Source organism: Gavia stellata, chromosome 13 (genome assembly GCF_030936135.1).
Source record: "Gavia stellata isolate bGavSte3 chromosome 13, bGavSte3.hap2, whole genome shotgun sequence".
Lineage (NCBI taxonomy): Eukaryota > Metazoa > Chordata > Aves > Gaviiformes > Gaviidae > Gavia > Gavia stellata.
In genome coordinates this window covers 21,707,393-21,726,405 of record NC_082606.1, presented here as the reverse complement: position 1 = coordinate 21,726,405, position 19,013 = coordinate 21,707,393, and the positions used below count along the sequence as shown (strand labels likewise).

Genomic DNA, 19,013 nt, shown 5'->3' with positions numbered 1-19,013 from the left:
CAAAGACAAGAATTATACCTGGGTCTTTTGATTTCTAGGCTAGTGCCTGCTTCTGACCCTGACCTGTTGGCAGGCAGCTGGGTCAAAGGCTTAACACAGGCAGATGCTGTTAGCCAGCGTGCAGTATTTTGCAGACCACTAGCAGTTTTCATTATTTATATTATGCCAGACTCGCCTAACTTATAGGTAAAGGTTTCCTTGCTTAAAAGGAGGGAGAAATGTCAGCAATTTGAGGAAAAAAGGGCAGGGGTTAGTCTAAACACAAACCACTGCCAGGCACAATGAGGACACATTCCTCTACAGCCTCATTAAAGCAATTTGACAGCACCTTTAAAACCACCTCACACAGAAAGGAGCAGGTGGCAACGGCCCAGAGAAAAAGGAGGGTTTGTGGAGGCTGTTAATCTTTAAGTCCACGCTGGAGTAGTGCAGAAGAGAGCATGGCTGTTACTATCCCCTTTTCTTACTGCAGGGATAGCGCAGGGATAGGGTTGGTGGATTCGCTGTGGCCTTATTACCCGCTCCTTCCCAGCGAGGTGTGTAGCGAGTGCCCACCCAGCCGGGAGGGCCCCCATGCTCGGCAGAGCCTCCCTGCATGTCTTTGTCCGGGGCAGGGGGCTGCTGGATCCCAGGGCTTCTCTGCATTGACAGTGCCAGGGACTAACTTACACTTACATAACTCATACATATAGGAAACCTGCTTCCCACCAGGCAGCCTTTCTGGTTTCATTTAAGTTTTTATTGTTCATTATACAAGCTAATAAATAGGAGGGTCTGGATCAAAAAGGTTTCTTTTTTCACATTCTGCATAGCTGGAGCCCTCTCTGCATTCCACACTGCTGTGATAAAACGTCCTGGTGCGCTGGGCAGCCTCGTCTCCTTTCGGAGGCCAAAGCCGACTCCCTCCTACCCTCTCCGGATGCGGCTGCCCTTCTGCTCGGCGCCAGCCGCCTCTGCCAAAAGAAGGGCTTGGTGTCATTTGCCCTTAGGACTAAACCTGCAGTTTACACGCAGCCGTGCAGCGTGACTTTGTGTCTGGGACCCAGCCAAGCCGGGGAGGCCTCAGTCTCCATCTTTCAGCACCCTTCAGCTCTGCCTCGTTTCCACTGCTTGGCTTGGCTGGCAGATGGGTCCTGCCTCTCTCCACAGCGACGGGGTGTGGACAGGCTGTGGCAAGTATCTTATTTGCTTTATTTTTAAAGACAGCTGAGAAGCATAGGCTAAACTCCGGCACCTGAAAAGCCCAATGAATGATACACACCTGAGGGAGTTGTGCTTCGCAATGGGCCCCAGCGGCACTGCAAACTAACGGTGATACGGTCACTTTTGCCTCTGCAGCCCAGCCAGGCTGCGTGGGGCGGCCGCCTCGCCTCCTCCCCACGGACACGGGCCTGCGCCCGCCGGCAGCAGGGCCTGCGGCTGGGCGGCCATCAGCCCTCGGCCGTCCGCCAGCCCTCGGCCGGCTGCGGCGGGGCGAGCTGCCGGGCACCTCGCGCCGGCCCGGCTGTCAGCGGAGCGCGGCGGGAGGACGCCGCAGAGGGCTCCCGCCGCCCTGACGGGACAGAGGGGCCGGGAGAGGTGTCCCCACCGCAGCACCGTGAGGGGGAAGACGACGGCTGGCGGCAGCGCCGTGTCCTCCACACTCACCTGCGGCAAAAACGAAAAAAAAAAAAAAAGAAGGAAAAAAAATTAATAGAAAAGCACGTAAAATGTTTATAAACCCCGCTCTGCCGGCCTGCGGAGCTGCCGGCCCGGCGGAGGAGCCCCGCACCTGCCGCGGCAGCCCGGCCCCGCTCCCCCCCCCCTCAGAAAACGGGGCCGCTCCCCCCGCCGCGGGCTGGCAGCAACCTGTTGGTCCCGGCGCTGTCGAGGAGGGCGGGAGGAGCCCCCTCGCCTCGGCGGCGAACCCGCTGACAAAGGCGGAGCAGCGGCAGGCCAGGGCCGCCCCCGGCAGCGGGGCCCGGCGGCGCCGGCGGGCAGCGCGGGGCTGGGGCTGGGGCGCTCGCACAAGATGGCGGTGGGGCGGCGGGAGAGCGCGCTCCCCTCTTAGATGCGGCCGCGGCGGCCCCTGCTCCCGGCGCCCGGCGGGGCTTACATGGCGCTGGAGGACCTGCTTTGTCTCTGCTTCTCCGCCCTCGCCGTCCTGGCCGTGCAAGGTGGGTGAGGAGGGGGGGGGGGGGGGGGGTCGGTGCCCACGGGCGGTCGCGCGTGGGTCCGCGGTCCACCTGCCTGAGCGCCGCACCCCGCTCGGCCGTGGGCGGCAGCGGCGATGCGCTCTCTGGCCGGGACCCTCTCCCCCGCCGTTTCTCCACTCTCCCGTAGCAGCCCTTAGTGGCCATTCCCCCTCCCCAGGCGCCCTGTCCCCCCCTCAGTACCCCCTTCTCCCCCCGTGGCCATTCCCCCCCATCCCCTTCTCCCCCCCGGCCGCTTTTCATCCCCCCGAGTCGGGCGACAGCTGCGCTCGTGGCCTCGACCCATGTCTGGACGGTGCCTCCTTTGGGGTCACCTTTTGGGGGTGACACAGGGCGTCCCCCGCAGGGAGCCCCCCTCAGAGGGCCGGGCAGGGCGGGGGGGAGGCGGGCCAGCGGCAGCCACCCCCGGGCCACCGCCTTGCCAGCGGCAAGTTTCCTCCGGAGGGACGGCTGCTGCGCCAGGCCGGCCGGGGGCCAAAGCGCTTGTCCGGCGCGGGGCTGGCCCGGAGCAGGCCCGGGTGTCCGGCAGGGCCGTGGTGGGGACCCTCACCTCCCCTCACCCCGCTCCCGCCAGCGCAGGACACCCGGGTGGGCAGAGGTCCCGTTGGTCAAGGAAGCGACTCAGGAATAGCCATGCTCCTCACGCCCTCCGTTTTGCAACGGTTATGCAAACGGCTCCATGCGCGGGTACACGTACGCCTGTCGCGCTGGCCGACTTTCTGCGTTTGCCGTCGAAGTTGACATCGAGGGTCGTTGGAGCTGCGGACCTCGGGGAGCGTGGTTCGTTCCCTGTGCGGGCACAGACCCGCAAAAGCTTTTGTCCTCGTCCCCGAGAAGGGTTGGAAAGGTGTAGGCTGGCAGAGCCACACCAAAAAACATGAGCCATGTATGTGCCCTGGAGTTGCTCTTGTTTAAAAGAGCGTCCTAAATGGGGGATTGCAGTGGAGGAGCCATCCCTATGTCATTATACGTTTTTATTCCTTTTTATGATGCATTCAGGTTCGGCAGAACGTCATAACAGCTCAAAGGATGTTTAGTCTTTATGGCTTTGAAAATAGCCTTTTGGGGGAGAATACAGTGTGGTGGGTGGCTGTGGGGTTGTTTTTCTTTTCTTTCTTTTTTTCAGAACGTGAGCTCCCGTAAGGGGTAGGTTATCATTTGATATAGGTGCAGCGTTTATACGGTGGCTGTGTGTAGAAACGAATAACGGTCCATGTAAATGGGCCATTGTCATCAGTGCGTGTGGGTTTTTTTAGATGGATGGCGCTCTGTGACCCCCACCAGCACACAAACGGGTACGCTGGGGCAGGTGGGAGCTGCGTCTCCTGCGTGTTTGAGCAAACAGCTAAGTGGATCCCGAGGCTTGTAATGGAGAACAATGATTTAAAAAAAGAAAAAGAAAAAAAGAGGGTGGTGGAGTGGATGTTGTTTTTCAAACCCGCTTCAACAAGAAAACTTCAGATGCTTTGCAGGAATTTGCAGTTGTGGCTTCTCTGCTTTTTTTGCAAGCAATTAGGCAACTAGTGAAAATTGTTTCTGTTTGTTTTCTAACAATGGGCCACGTATTGTATAGAGAGATAGTGAGTGCATCCGCCCAGTCTGTGGATGTGCCGCTTGGTACATGCGGATGTGCTTTCCAACAGGTGGGTTTGATTCTTAAAAGAAAAACATGGACTTGTTTCAATCTGAAATTAATTTGGCAGTGGGTTGAAATGGTTTTGGGGAAGTCTGCATTTGATCCCTAAGCCCATGTGTTTTGATCCTCGCTGGGTATGAAATACTTAGGAGAGAAGTCGACTGGGAAACCTTCCCCCCTCTGTGGACTTGAGGAAAGCCGTGCCAGTTTACACTAGCTGGGGATGTGATCCAGTGTTTTGAAAGCCTTCTGCCTGTCCTACTTTGAGACTATTTTCCCTGCAGTAGCAGGAAAGGGTTTAAGAAAAAAAAAAACAACAACCAACCCTCTTCAGTTGACTCTGGCGAGGGGGTTGTGCTGGTTGCTTTCCTTGGGGCTCTCTACAGGGGATGTGTTGGTGGGAAGTGGGCTGAGCTTTCCATCTGAGCAATCAGCTGAAATCCATCAGGGTTTATGTCGTTTGGATTTGTGGTTGAGTCTTCTTGCTGCAGAACAGATTTCCTTTTTCGACATCACCTAACTTTAGTTCTGATTTGTTTTAGCCTTCCTGTCGCATTCGTCTTGGCGGCATAACCCCGCAGCCTGCTGCGTGCAGTTGGTGCCTTTGCCTGGGGAAGTCAGTGTTGCCATTGTTCGGGGATCGTGCGTCTCCGCTGCTACCGTCGCTTGTGCTTCGCAGGACGTCACCTGCATGCAGATCCGCTTGCCCTGTTGACTGTGGTGTTGCAGTGTCGCCTGTCCGTGGGCTGGGTTGCAAGGAGGCAGGATAAGCGGTGCAGGGAAGGGGTATTTCTTACAGCCCTCAAGAAATGGGGGGCACTGACAGTGCCAAACACTCTGTGCACACCACGTTAACGAGGTTTTGCCTGTATCATGTTTCCAGGGGCAGGTTTCTCACGCAGGAGCTTGCTGCCGTTGTGCTGTGGCTGTCATGACAGCCAGTCTCCAAGCCCTGACGGCAGAGGCGGCTCGCAAGTGGGGAATGTTTCTGCTGGTGTTTCCCTGTTTCTCTTCTGGTGTGTGAGGCTGGAGGAGAAACCGCTCAGGCTTGGTTCTGTTCTTTTTTTCCCTGTTTTCCCTAGCTTTTTCCTTCTCTCTTTCTTTTTTTGTGCCCTCTCCTTTTACTACCTTGAAGTCCAAAGTGAAGCAGTACCCGCTAATTTTCTGATGTCTCCCCCCTTTCTGCAGCAGGCTTTCTCCTGGCAGCTGTAGAAAGTTTGATCTGCTGCAGGGGGCCCCACACGGGGTGGGTGTATCGCTGATGGTACGCGAGCCGCTTCAGAGTGGCGCAAGTAATAAATTAAAAAGAAAATGTTTGGCAGTCTGCGTTTTCCTGGGGAAGAAGGGAGACGATTCTCCCTTCGTGCGTGCTTGCAGCCCGATGTGGAGCTGGAGGCAGCTTCTGTGGTACGGCACAGGTCTCTCTGCATCAGGGGCACCAGAGCCACCTGCATTTGGGAACTGCTGGGGTGGGCTGGGTGTTGTCATGGCATACAGGATGTCTTGCTTGAGTGCCCGCTCTGAGCTTTGGCTGGTTGCTTTGTCTGCTCTGGTGTCCTCAGGGCCCATCTTTAGGCAAAAAGACAGATGCTGCACACTTCTCTCTGTCAAAGGTGTTGATGGATTTTATCCTCTCAATGAGGTTGAAATCCATCAGTGAATGTTGAGCACGTATATGATCTTCATCACCGTACTGTACAACTAGCCCGAGGGCAGGGTGCTGCCTTGTCCCATGTTGGCTCACGAATTCGTGACTCCTGATACAGTATTGCTTGCTGGGTGGTTTGAACTCTGCCTCTCTCAGAGCTGCCTTCCCAAAGGCTGGCTCTTCTCCCATGGAAGAATCCAGGTGCTTGTGAACCAGTTTGAGCATTTGCAGCATAAGAGACGTTGCTTGCGTGATTTACATGCTCCTCTCCTGTTTAAATGGCTGCCTGGCCATTAAGCCCAGTCATGGTTGTATAATTAAGATGGGAATTAATATTTAATCTGATTGTAATTTGTTGTTGGAGTCCATCCCAAGCTGTATCTCTCCGTGAGGTGAGTGGGCACCTGAGGGAAAACTGAGGCTACTGTTACATGTAGGTGGATTTTCTGCTTGGACACTGAGAATTATAGACCTGCCTTCGGTGACGGCAGAAATCCTAACCTTTACAAACCCGAAGCGATCATAGTCGTTTTGTTATCTGTAGGAAGCAAATGTTTGCTTTATAGTCAGCTGTAATACTAGAGGGGATATGGTAAATCCTTGTTATCAGTATTTGCCAAGTGCATGTTGGGCCAAAATCAACTCTGGTGCAATTTCATTGCTTTCTGGAGAAGAACTGGACCCGCTTGTCTACAGTATTTTTAGCCTGGTTTTCTAAGGAAAAGACATTTATATAGTCATGCTATTTGGTTGTCTGTCCATCTCCCATTCCTTTTCCAAGTAATTCTTGGACCTGGTGGTCAATCATAGATAGTGTGGGTATGGAGAATTCAGAGTTTTTGAAAATAAGTGATCAAGTAGAGGAGAGAGATGCAGTTTCTGCATGGACTGAAGGAGAGGCACTGGAAAACCCACATGGGGGGGGAACCTGAAGTGCCTCAACTGCAGGAAGAGCTTTGAACAGAGCTTGCACCTTGTTCGGGTAGGACAGGATAATCCAGTCACAAGACACAAAGCTGCAGGAAATCACATTCCCAAGTCCTTGTATCCGCCTGTTTATTTTTGAAGTCTTTTATGCTTTAAAACATGCTGTTGTTTCATGGGTATGCCAGCATTCACATCACAGGGCTTGGTAGCTGTTTTGCTTTCCTCTCTTCTTGGGAAAGCATTTTCCAAATGCAGGACTTGGAGCTTCTGTGACATTGGCTTTTTCTGTTGTCTTTGTGTTTGGTCACTTGCCGTCTCTGCCTCAGTTTCCCTGTTTGTTCCAGCTGGGCAGAAGCTGCTGTTGCACACTGTAAACATATTAAGAACACCGTCACTCTAAGTACTGTTCTTGCATTTATTGAAATCCCATGAGTAAGTGACCTTCAAGTGCTGCTTATGCTTTTCTGACCCAACGGCTTCTTGGTGAGAGGATCCACAGCTGTTAAAAGTGAATTTGCCATCTTCGTAAAAAGCAGAGTTGAGCTGTGTTTTCATGAGCCCTTCTAGAGATGCTAAACCCCACACCAGATGTGGGGGGAAGGACCGAAGACAGCCTTCTGGTTTGTCTGACTTTTCACTGGTATGCTGCAGTCATCCTTGAAACACCATTGAATTTTCCTAATTCTGAAGAGTAACAGAGCCTTCACAGGGGGGGGAAGAGCTGGTCAGTGTTTACTTCCAGGAAGGTAGATAGCTGCTGGAGTTGCAGCTACTGAGAAGAAAAACACTCGTCATCAGCCTTGTTTGAGCGTATCTAACACTTTCCTGTTTGCAGGTGTCAAGACATTTTGCTGGTGAGCGTGCAGGTCATGGTGCTTCTTGCTCGGACGTGTTTTTGTTCATGTCACTGATGCCCTTTGGTGTCTCTGAGTCAGATCCTCTCCTGCTCTTAATCCATGGGACCCTGCCATTGTGATATGGGCCTGCTTTATCTGAGACGTCCAGCAGATGCAGTGTGTTATCTTCTTGGGTAGTAAACCTACTCTGGCTATGACAAGCAATTACTGTACTTCACTGAAACCTTCATATCAGATGTTCTGAAACTATTTAAAAATCTGTATCTGCATTTTAAAGGCAATTGCCTGTTACTGCCATATTAAATTCAGCTGAGCTATTGAATAACCTGGTTTATTCTATGCTTTCTTGGTTTTTTAATGTTGTAATTTTTCTTCAAATTCTTGTGGATTTCTTGCAGACAGGCCTTTAATATTAAAGGTGTGTTAATGAAATATGAGCATCCCCAGAGGTTGCTCTCAGCCCAAATTGGTGGGAGAATTAAAACCTAGTGTGTGAAGCTATGGTACCTGTGCTCAGTCTGCTGTGGCTCTTTCCCTTATTCTGACTGACTTCCCTGCTCTCATTTCCTGCTTGGGTCTTTGAGCCACATTCCCTTTGGAGTTGGGATGGCTTAGCACCTTGTTAAATGTAAGAGTTTGGGAAATTAAACAGTTAAAACAGAACTCCAGAGAAAGGTGCTGGGATGGCAGAACTTGGAGCAGAGGTGGAGCAAACCTGGGATGCAGAAGCGATTCCAGGCTGGCAGCAGGTTGGGGGGAATGTGATAAGGTCCTGCTTTATGTTTCATTGTCTGTGCTGGGAAATGTGCATCCTTGATAGTTTCTAAATTGACTGTCAATGGATGATCAAGTTAATTGGTGTGACCAAAAAGGTCATTACTTAATGGGATGGATTTCCCGTGCTCTGTGGTGTGAATACACCAAGGGTTTTGGCAAAAGCTGGCTGTTTATGCATGTGGGGCTTTGATAGATCTTCTTTTTCAAAAGCATCAGCAGTGCTTATAGGTTTTAAAATTACCTGAAGTTTTGCACTTGATACAAGACTGTCCTTTCTGTGCCTCTCAGCTGGCTGGTTGGATCTGATTTGCAGAATGGGTGCATTTATTTTCCAGACAAAAGTGGAATTGTGCCTGATACTGAAAGAAAACTAGTCAAGTGTTTACTGATTTGTTATTACTGCAACTGAGAAGGCTTTTACGTTCCTTTGGAAATCTTTGTCCCCTTTTTGTCTCTTTTTTTGGAGGTGGTCTAGTGAAAAACCCCAGTGTGCTCCTTGTAGTGCTAATGTGATGTGCTGTTACCTTTCTGGAAATATCATTGCTGCTTTAAAAGGATGACATGTATAGTCCTTCTCTCAATAGTGTTGACCCAGAGGGACTGGGCTAGTTGCAGCCCATTTCTATGCCCTACTAGTCCTGCTTGCCTGTTTGACTCCTGGCAAAGCCTTGAGAGAGCTCCTGAGAAGGAGACATGGAGCTTTTCGTGACCAAAAGAAGAAAAAAAAAAAAAAAGGCAAGGGCTGGGGAGGGCAGAGAATTAGCAGATGTTCAGGCTGATGTTCAGGGGGTTTAGCCTGTGGTGTTGGGATGGGACCTGTCACTGTATGGGAGATAAAGCTTGTGTACGAGATGCTGGGGCTCGTTTGAGGTTATCTGCAGCGGTGGGGTAAGAAGTATGGCATGGGGTGGAGGATCTGGGGCCACAGGCTTGACTCTCCATTATTTCCTGCTTGATAGGTATTTTCCCCTGCCGTAGAGCCTCAGGCAGCCCTGCTGTTAGAGAGTTCAGGTTGTCATAGGAGGGCGATCATGTGCTCCACAGGTTTGTGTGCTCTTGCGAAGGCACTATGCATTGCTGCATAGCAAGGCATCTTGGCAAAATATGCGCACAAGATAAAAGGAGGAAAAGAAACCTAGCATCTGATCCAATACCAACTCCTTTGCTGGGTTGGCAAAAGTTGTTTAGATCCTCCTTCCCAAGAATGATTCTGTAAACATAATACTGCCTATTAGCCATGTAAATTACTGTCATTGGTGGCAATTGTTGTGATGGAAAGACAAGTGTCTTGAAACTCTGGTTTGATTTACCCCTCCTGCCCCCCCCCCCCCCCCCCCCCCCCGCCCCCCGGCTTGCTAACCAGTTGTTTATGTCAGCGCTGATTGCTGCTTTTGTCAGAGAAATCAAAATATTGGTCAAAATTATTTAGCTCTGTTTTTCCTAGGTCACAGTAAATGCAACTTTTCTTTCTTTTCCTTTGCAATCTTTTCTCTGTACTGAAAACAAAGCGAACCTTTCCTCAGGGAGATGAGCCGTACGTTCCCAAAGTCAAATGTCATCCACTTGAAGAGGGTCGTTAGGAGCAGACTTCGTATCTGGAGGCTTTCCTCAAGAGTCTGTCAGCTGAAAATCTGGCTAGCAGCATTACCACAAGTACTATTGTGGGGTTTTCTTTACGTGCAAAGTGGGGAGAGAAGGAAGTTTCTCCCAGCTGCTGGCAGAGAATAGCTTCCCATTTACTTAACGCTTGTGGCTGCTGCCAGGATTTTCTATTTAGCAGCAGAGGGAGTTAAGTGCGGGGTGAAAGGCTTCAGTAACACTTCAGCATCCAGGCACGAGGCTGAGCTGTCAAATAATTCTTCTCGCTCTTTGTTTTTTATACCAGTCAAGGGCTTGGATAGTTTTGTAGGTTTAAGGCTAGTGAGGTTGTGCTGCCTTCTTGTGTACTGAGGGAAGCTGAGGACGTTTCTTGTTTCAGGTTTAATGGTTGTGCTTGAACAAGAGCATCTCTTAAAGAGCAACACCCACTTCTGAGTTAAAAATGTCTTGTGGGTGCTTGTCGGTCACAGCCCCTTGGTAAGCTGGTTTGATGGCCTCGCTCAGTAACGTGCACCTTCGTTCAGTCTGAATTTACCTAACTGTGGTTTATAGGTGTATGTGAAGGCAGGTCCTGGTATGAAAAACCTCCCTGTGAGTATGTGTGCGCTGATCAAATTTCCTGGTAACCTGCTCTTTACTAAGCTGAACACGTGCAGATCCTTGAGTCTTTCACCTGTTTTCCATCCCTTAATCTCAGCCTTCTGTAGCTAACACTAGTGTAAGTAAAAGCCCTGCTTTTCTCAGCAGTTAGGTGTTTTCTCAGCAGGGGAAATTTCTTGGCTCCTTCGATTCAGAGTCCGATTTTTTTGGATCTGGACGCTGTGAGTCCTTGGGGGCACCTGTTCCGCTGCAGCTCAGTGCAGAGCTGCCTTTCAGCTCGGACAGCTGGTGCTGGATGTGGCTTTCCAGATGTGACGGGATCAGAGCCAAGCAGAGGGAAAGGTAAAGAAACCTTCAGCTCTGAGAATGCCTCTTTGGTGAGCAGCCGAGCTGTTGCCAAGGCAGATTTCGGGTTTTGCAGCGGGACGCTCACACGCAGGAAACCAGAGAAAGAATTGGGTTGGGGTATGTATGTGCAGCCTCCCTATAGCTTTTAAAGAGAAAGGCTGCTGTTTGAGCGGGAATCACACCATGTAGTCACACTTGCATAGAAAAACAGTCTTAGTCTTACAGCAGCTTTCACCAAATAACATCCTAGCCACGTCCTTTGTCAGCGCTTCAAGTACAGGTGAAGCGTATGGAGCTTTGCCCTCTCCCACTTATAAAGATGCCTCTGCCCTTTTCCATCCTGCCTACACAATGCAGTGTTTATTTTCTTGTGTAAATGTCTCCAGCCGCTGCCAAGCTGTGTCCATGAAGCAGCAGTGAGCCTTCAGAAGTAGGAGACCAATAGTAGGACTTGGTCTTTAGGATGGAGACGTTTGGTTCCCTGCTGCATGACACACTTAAGAGTGACTTCAGGCAACCCTCTGTCTGCATCATAGTTTTTAATTTGTAAAATGAGATACTAAAATTCATCTCTGAGGGACTGAGCACAAATACATTCGGGGTGGAGGTGTCCATATGCTGTGGGGCTGAGTGCTGCAGGCGTGTGTTTCGGATGTAGAGGCCTGTAGAGTTGGGGGAATGGGTGCTGTACAAAATGTGTCTCTGTATGTGGCTGTGCAGACGTGGTTGTGCCTACCTGTCTGTGGCGTGTCAACACTGAATGTGCGCAGCAGCGGTGTGAATAGAGAGATGTGTACGTGGTATGCACAGGTCTGTAAATGAAAATTCCTGATTACTTGTTTATATATTTTAAAGTTTGTGGGTTTAAAAAAAATGCTGCCCTCATAGGGAATATTTTCTTCTTACCAGAAACTTGTTAGACTGGAAATTTCACAGTATTAATTTTTATGGCATTTCCTAAGCTGAACTAATTGGGTATTTTGGAAGGGGGAAGGCAAGGGTGTGGATGTGCATTTTTATGTAGATTTCATTAAAAATGTGACTTGGATTATCCTGCTAGCTATCTGAGCGATGTGAAGGTCTATGCTGGAAAATGCAAGTGATTATAGGCTGGTGACTAACAAATAATCCTTGGCTAATGTGGGGTGGCCTCAATTAATGTTAATCCCTGCTCAGCAGTAGTAAAAGTTGGATAAAATCAAGGAGATTTTGCAAGGCTGTTACTGACGTGAACATGAGAATGATCACACAGCATTCCCTAAAATGAAACTGGTTCTTCGGAAGAGACATCATTCTCATAATTTCCTTCTTACATTAGAGAAGGAGCTATTCAAAATGGCCCAAAATTGCCTGGTTATGAAGATGAGGATTTCTCTTGTGCTGATATTATGTGTTGAGGCACACAGGCCCTCATTAAAAGAGGAGCAGCAGTAATTAGTCTGGATTAATGGAAATAAATCTGGTTTTAGTAATAAATGAGGTTGTGTTCCTTGGTCCAGAACAGCCACCATCCACAGTGCTCATCTAGCAGTCCGATGCATAGAGGCAAAACGTCTCCTCACCGTAGAAAAAAACGGGTGATTTGGGCATTTTTGCTGAAATCTCAGTGTAAGCCCAGGTGTTGTTTTTAGGTACGTTCTGGTGAAATACGCAGAAGCCCAGAGACAGCAGGGAGTAGCATCACCTCCGAGCCTGGACCGCGTTGATACAGGGGGGCCCCAGAGTGGTGTGCTGGTCCCCCATAGGCATTCTGCTGCTCAACTGTAGCGTTGAGCGTGTCCTTCACCATTTGGAAGCAGACCCAGTCCTTTTACTGCTTTGTCCTCAAACTGTCAGGTTTCAGCTGGCTGCAGCTTTGGAAAAAGGAGAGATTTATGTGCTCTGAAGAGAAACTTGCGCTGACAGCGGGTAAATACACTGTAGATGTTGGAAAGTTGAACAGCCAAATAGGTGTGAGGGATTTTGGAACATGGGCTATGAAATATATTTTCCTCCTGTTGCTATGATAGAAGTAAGTTTAAATTTGGAAATGGTAGGGCAAATTGCCACCTATTCCGACTCTTGGTCCTAACAGTCTTCAAAAGGTGGTACTGCTCCTTGTTTTCCATGGGCGTTATCTTGCTGTTTCTCCTGACATGGTCCCTGAGCTGTAAGAGCTCACTTTGCATTTTCAATGATAACTGAGTTTCCAGATCACAGATACTGTCTTTTAAAACTGGGCTGGGTGAGAAGTTATGCCAGGAGATGCAAAGTCCTGAGATGGTCAAGTCCTTGGTAAGGTCACTGCATTGTCTAGCTCCTTTGACTTAACAGTTTAGCATCTCCTGTTTTATTATTTTCAATGTTTCTTTCTCAAACCTACCCTCTTATCTGCTATTGTTCAAGTAAGGCTGGTTGGCTAGCTGTACTGATAACGTACCTTTGCGGGTTAAGCGATAACAAAAAGGAGCAGAGCGTGGCTAGATAAAGCCAGGGGTAGTCCACACCCGTGGAGGGAGCTGGTGTCAGACACTGCAGCTTGTAGCCGGGCAGTGAAGCACTGATGGGTTTTGTGACTTCCCGGAGGCCGTGCGGTGGATGGTGACAAAGCTGCGCCTGGACAGAGTCTGGTGCTTTGTCTGGACTGCCCACGCTGTCTGTTCTCTGCAAAATTAACTCCTGCTCTAAGCCCCCCCTCACCTTTCTCTTGTGTTCCCATGCTGCGTGGGTGGTGTGTGTGCTCTGCGGTCCTTGTGTCCTCCCAGAGAATTGAAACCTCTCTTGGGGTGATGCAGGCTTGAAGTGGCAGTCGTCCGCAGTGAGCTATTAAAGCATACTTCCCCATTAGTTTTCTTTGTTGCTGTTCCGAATTGTCTTCTCTTCCCTTGTGCTGGCTCACTATTTCTCATTCATTCATGGTTTGTGCAGTTATCTGGGAAATGCAGGACAGTTGGCAGGAGTTTGATGAGCTTGACTTCTCTTCTCGGGGGTAGGTGACTTTGTAATGATACAGCATGCAAGAGTTGGTTCGTGGCTTATTGGAGTGGCAAGTTGCACACCCAGGCCTCACTGCTGGGGCTTTACGGGACAGGTTGGCTGTTTTGGAGAGAGCGGGAAAGCGCAAGGAGCAGAAAGAGCGCTAAATATGCAGATTTCTCGGTACCTGGTAGGACTGAAACCAGAGCCATTCTTGACATTTTCTATCTGCTGTGTATTATGGCACTTTACACCCTGTCCTGAAGACCCACTCCAGACTTGAATCCCAGCCTATCAAGAAAATGTGAGCAAACAAGGGAGACTCTTTGCTTAACTTTAAAAACCAGAAATGTACAATAAATAGTTTTAAGTACATGCCAGGGGATTTTGTTTGTTGTGAAAGTTTTCAGCTTAGTCTGAGGAGTGCATGTGTCTTGGAATGTGTGTCAGAGCAGCGTCACCCCTGCAGAAGGGTTCTTTGCCCTTTTTTTTGCAGACAGCATTTCAGGTAGGAACAGAGATGTGATCTGGTCCCTTTTTGCAGAGGAGAAAGCCAGCACATAGCTAGATAAAAGGGCTGTCACCGATTAAAATGTCACAGTTTCTCTTCTTGTAGCTTGTGTTTTACTGGCAAATATATCACGCCATTGGTTTCCCTGTACAAATGTTCCTCCTTTTTAAGGGTTGTATTCATGTGTGGACTTCCCAGCTGCTAGGAAGGACCTCTTGATGGAAGCTGGACTGAGCTGTTTGATGGGTGGCTTCACAGTTAGAGTTCAGGCTGTTGGTGGAGAATGGGCTTTACCTGTTCTTCTCCTTACGTTTTTATTCTCAGGTGAATTGCAGAATCTCATTACCAACAGCAGTGGCAGGGCTTTGAAGATTTCTGGCTTAATTATCTTATTTGCGCTGCGAGTAGCAGCAAAATCCATGTGCTGTCAGGGAGACTTAGCTATTGTGCCAGCTGTACAGGGGTGGGAGAAAAGGGCCTCATGAAAGGGCTTGTGTGGAGGGTTTGTTTCTGACAGCGCGGGCTGGCTTGGGCTGCATGCATGTTCCTAGCTGTACAGGTGCTGCGGGATTTCCTGCAAGACCTGGATGAGGTCAATGAAGTGCAAGTGAGAAGCTACCATGTTCTGTACTCCATCCGTGGCCCTGCAAATGCCTTTTTTGAGTAATACTTGTGAAGGTCAGCTTGCAAGGTTGAGTTCTTTCTTTGTCAGGACTGTAGAAGCGGATTAACGTTATGCAGAATCTGCCATTTGGCTAAACGTCATCTACTGTCCCCGGGGAAGGTTCAGGCCTGTGTTCTGTGTATGTGACTTTCTAGTAGCTTCCTCGGCAGGAAGTTTTAGGTACCTTCATATAATTGCCAACAGTCTTGCATATGGAGGGTTTTGGCAAACTGGATTTTTCCCTCATTTCTATTCAGCTCGCTTCTAACAAGAGAGAGATGCAGAGCAGGACTGTAACTTGGAGAAAGGGAGTGGCAGAAGGAGCTGTGTTGGGGGCAGTGGTCCATGGAGCACATCAAGGGCTCACAAACTCTGTTAGCGTAGCCAGATGCTGTCTCTGGAAGGAACAGCTGGACAGGGCATGGCTTTGTCACAAGCTGCTGATGGGTTGTGACAGGAGATGGCCAAAGATGCCTAGGGAGGGAAGAGGAGGTGTTTGCTTGGGCTGCAAGAAGCAATTTCACAAACTAACTTAAGGAGCAGAACCAAGATGGATGTTCCGAAAAGAATGCAACTGTAGCCGTCTTTTTTGGGAGCTGAAGCAGGATCCTGGAGCCACAGAGGTGGACAGCTCCATCCTCACTTTGGATGTAGATGTATCTCTTCTGTGTCAAGGTGGGCCAAAGTGGGGTGGCAGTGGGGACTCAGCTGTGTCTCGGCCTGGGGGCTTTCCCTCTGACTTGGGTAGAAAATGCTGGGTGCCTCACAGGGGTCTTCCGTGAACATGGATATCCAGCTGATGCTGTGGAGATGCATCCCGTTATCTCTCTCTCTACGGAGGGTCTGTTTGGTTGTTGCATAGTTTTGTATGCTATGATGTAAAACTACAAAGGTAGTGGGTCAAATGCGGCCAGTTTCGGGGGGGGGGGGTGTGTGTGTGTGTGGTGTGTGTGTGAGGGCTGTGATAGAGCCATGTATTTGCACATCATTTCCAAGATGATAGAGACATATCTCTGTATTTATGCTCGGATACAAGGAACCTTCTGCTATTTGAGTGAAATGTGTCAAAGTATTATTAACTCTAGCTATTCCCATCCTGAAGCTTTAGCAAAGTGTTGCCACATCTCTTGCGTAGGCAAGGAACTTCTGAGGCAGCTATGGTCTAAGTAACACTAAATTGCATGTAGCAAGAAGGCAAGTTAAAGGAGTGCAGGAATATTTGATGCCTTGATCATCAGTTAAAGGCAGAGGGATGAGAAAGATCTTTGATGATAAAGGTCTTTCATCTTTAAGATGATGAAAAATTCAGAAGCATTAGAATGTACTCCTCCCTGGCACAATTTTTTGGGTCTTCTTTGGGTCAGTATCTCTGCGCTGCCCTTACCTTATGGGAACAGACACAACCATGGCTAAAAAGAATGGAGGGTAGTAGTTTCTTTTCAGATGCTACAGGTAACTGGTCACTGAGGAGCTCGTAAGAGCTATTTTCTCTGTCCTTTTATCTTAGCTGTTGTTGTATGGCTTCAGAGTCATCTTCCAAGTTTATGTGCAATTGTGGCTGAGTGGAAGGCAAAACATAGGGTCCTGTGGCAAGCTGACCTGGCACAAAAGCTCAGCAAAATGCTGGTTCCCCCTTGCATGGCTTGAGAGATTTGAGTGAGCCCTCCCAATACTGCTTTGCAGGTGAAGCCAACCAGTCTCTACAAGGCTATTGCTTACTCCTAATAATGCTCCCTGTGGCTTGCATATCCAGAGCACTGCTGAGTAAAACGATGTGCAAAGTCAAGTAATCCCTGCACATCTTGAGTATTGCTTTCCCTTTCTGTGGTTCCAGATAGCAGCTGGGAGAAAGTTGGTTTGGAAAACAAAGCTGTTGGGAAATGTTTGTTTAGACACAAGGCAAAATGAAAGTGTAAAACATAATCTGTCTGTTCCCTTCAGCCTCCCACCTTCTTTTTGTTTAACATGTCCACATGCCATTTACTTTCAATAAACAAAAGATGTTTCTTATAAGCTGGTGTTTACTAGTAGGGGAATGTGATTTATTAGAGAACAGAAATCCCTGCTCGTGCCTGTGTTTTCACACTGGAACAAGAGTTCATAATTTTATAGACCTTTCAAGAATAGATTTCCTAAAGCAAACAGCGAGGAACTGTTAAATTATAGCCATGTAAAACAACAGTGTAGTAGTGTGATTGCTCAGTACTAATGGCTTTATTATTCTGTAACAAATAGGAGTGGTTTGGGCTGCTGGGAGATAACATGCCTTTCCTGAGAGAGCTTTGGAGCTGATTCAGAGAAGCCAATTTTAGATTCTTGGGCAACTTCTTTTCCTCGTAATGAGGTAGATAAGGACTGTATGGGTGTTCTCTTACTCCAGCTTTCTTCCAGGATCATGTGGGGAGGAGCAGCTTCCAGAAAAGCAATGTCCAGTTTCTCTCTACAGTCTGAGAGCCACCGAAGTCTCACGCAGCCCCTCTGAGTTAGATAGGGTCTCAGCTTCCCCAACATTTGCTTGGGGTGTCTCTGTGACCTGTTTGCCCTTTAGAGGGACTAGGAGAGCGATGCAGTTGCTCCTCAGAATCGTGAGTGGTGGGGGCTGTGTCGGTGCCTCTCCTCAGCTTTGTCTGAGTTCACAAGCCGTGCAGGACTCCTAGGTAGTTGGAGCGTGGTGTTTGTACCAGGGGCTTTGGGGCTGAGCTGCTGCGGGGCTGCTGAATTCTTCAAATCCCTGGGCATGAACAGAAATGACCTCGGAGTGCTTGGCACTGACATCTCTGGATCCCGTTGAGACCCAGGTTTGTACCCCATCTGCCCTTTTCTTTCCACAGCTGCTCACATGGAGCTTAAGCAAGTTGAGGTGCCAGATGCCTGGTCTTGCCTCTCTCTTCCATGTGTCTGTCACCTCCAGGTGTTGGTGGCTCAGTGTTGTGCTGACCTGGCTGTGAATGAAGCTCTGAAAATAGTGGCCATTTGAGGAGGGTCTGTGCTCCCTTGGGCAGCTCTGCCATCTGTTACCTCCTTGGCTGTGCTGGGCAGTTTGTTGCCGCAGGTAGTGCAAGGCACAAGAGTACGGGTGGTCTCAGCTTGAGCTCCTGCTTCCTCCGGTCTTGCAGTTCGCATGCGTCTGAGGATGCCTGCCTGGAGCCTGGGTGGGATCTCTAACAGATGCATGCACGGTGCCCTGGCGCTACTCCAGCTCGAAGTCATTGCAGTGACCTCTGCTGAGACATGTGTTGAAAGGGACCGATCTGTGATTCTTGGTTTCTTTCTTCTGGTCTCAACTTTTACACGATATATTGGGCTCATTTCTGGCTGCCCTACACATATTCATGCTGGAAAACCTTGTACCACCTTAGCTGGGCTCTTGGAAGACATTGTCTTTGCAAAGAGAGTTGTGGCTTGTAATGAAATAGCTTTGCAGTGACATAGTTTCAGTGCTGCAGTATGTCTGTGCTGGTTGTTCCTGGGCTAAAAATATGGCCCATTAAGACTTCTGGAACATGATGTAACCATATTTTAAAGATACTTTATCCCTTATGTGTTATTGCGAAGTGGTTTAACTGATACTGCATTTGGAGACCTACTTTGTAAGCTCACTTTGTCTGAAGGGGAAGTTGAGAAAAGAATCAAGTGCGTGTGTGTTTCTGATGGTGAGGTTGTGGTGCTGCCTTGGAGGGCTGGGAGGCAGAGCTCGGGAGCCGCACTGGTGTCTGGCGCTGACTGGTTGGGGCCGCTGGACCAGCTATTTCCATTTCTGATCTTCCCTGCCCCCAGATGACAAGAGATTCAGAACTGCATGGAAGAGATTAGCATTAGGAGTTTTACCACCTACTTCATTTGAAACTGGATGCGCTTGAGATGTGTTGAACAAATGGACAGTGGCCTTTCTTCTCCCTGGGGACAGCTTTTACATGGATGGGAAGCTACAGATGGGGCCCAAGGCAGAAATGCAAATAGGCAGGGCTGTGATACGAAGCATTTGGCAGCATCGCAGGCTTAAAAGCTCCCTCCCCACGGCTGCTTGATCCTCCTTTCTTGGTTGTGCTGACACAGCTGGTTGTGCTGCACTGTGAACTGTGTGAGTGGAGCTTTGGCCTCAAAACTGCGGGATTAGGGCCTGTGCTGCTGGCACCGTGAAGCTGGCCAAGCCCAGTCCATCCCAGTGCTGCTTGTAAGAAGCCCTCAGAGGTGTACTCGCTTCAAAATGACTGCTGTGATTACAGCTTTGCAGAGAAGCATAGTAGTGAGCATGAACAGCTAATTAGCTTTTATAACCCTCTTTTGTTTGCTTTTGAA

The 19,013-nt window shown here is 49.3% G+C and overlaps 1 protein-coding gene across 1 annotated transcript in view; it reads left to right on the top strand.

The window, feature by feature from the left end:
* Nucleotides 1-2,050: 2,050 nt before the first annotated feature.
* The window catches only part of IGDCC4 (immunoglobulin superfamily DCC subclass member 4), a 95,639-nt gene continuing 78,676 nt past the window's right edge, over nucleotides 2,051-19,013 (top strand). The window contains exon 1 of the mRNA XM_059824084.1: nucleotides 2,051-2,156. Coding sequence (XP_059680067.1) covers nucleotides 2,051-2,156 — 106 coding nt within the window. The remainder of the gene's footprint in view (nucleotides 2,157-19,013) is intronic.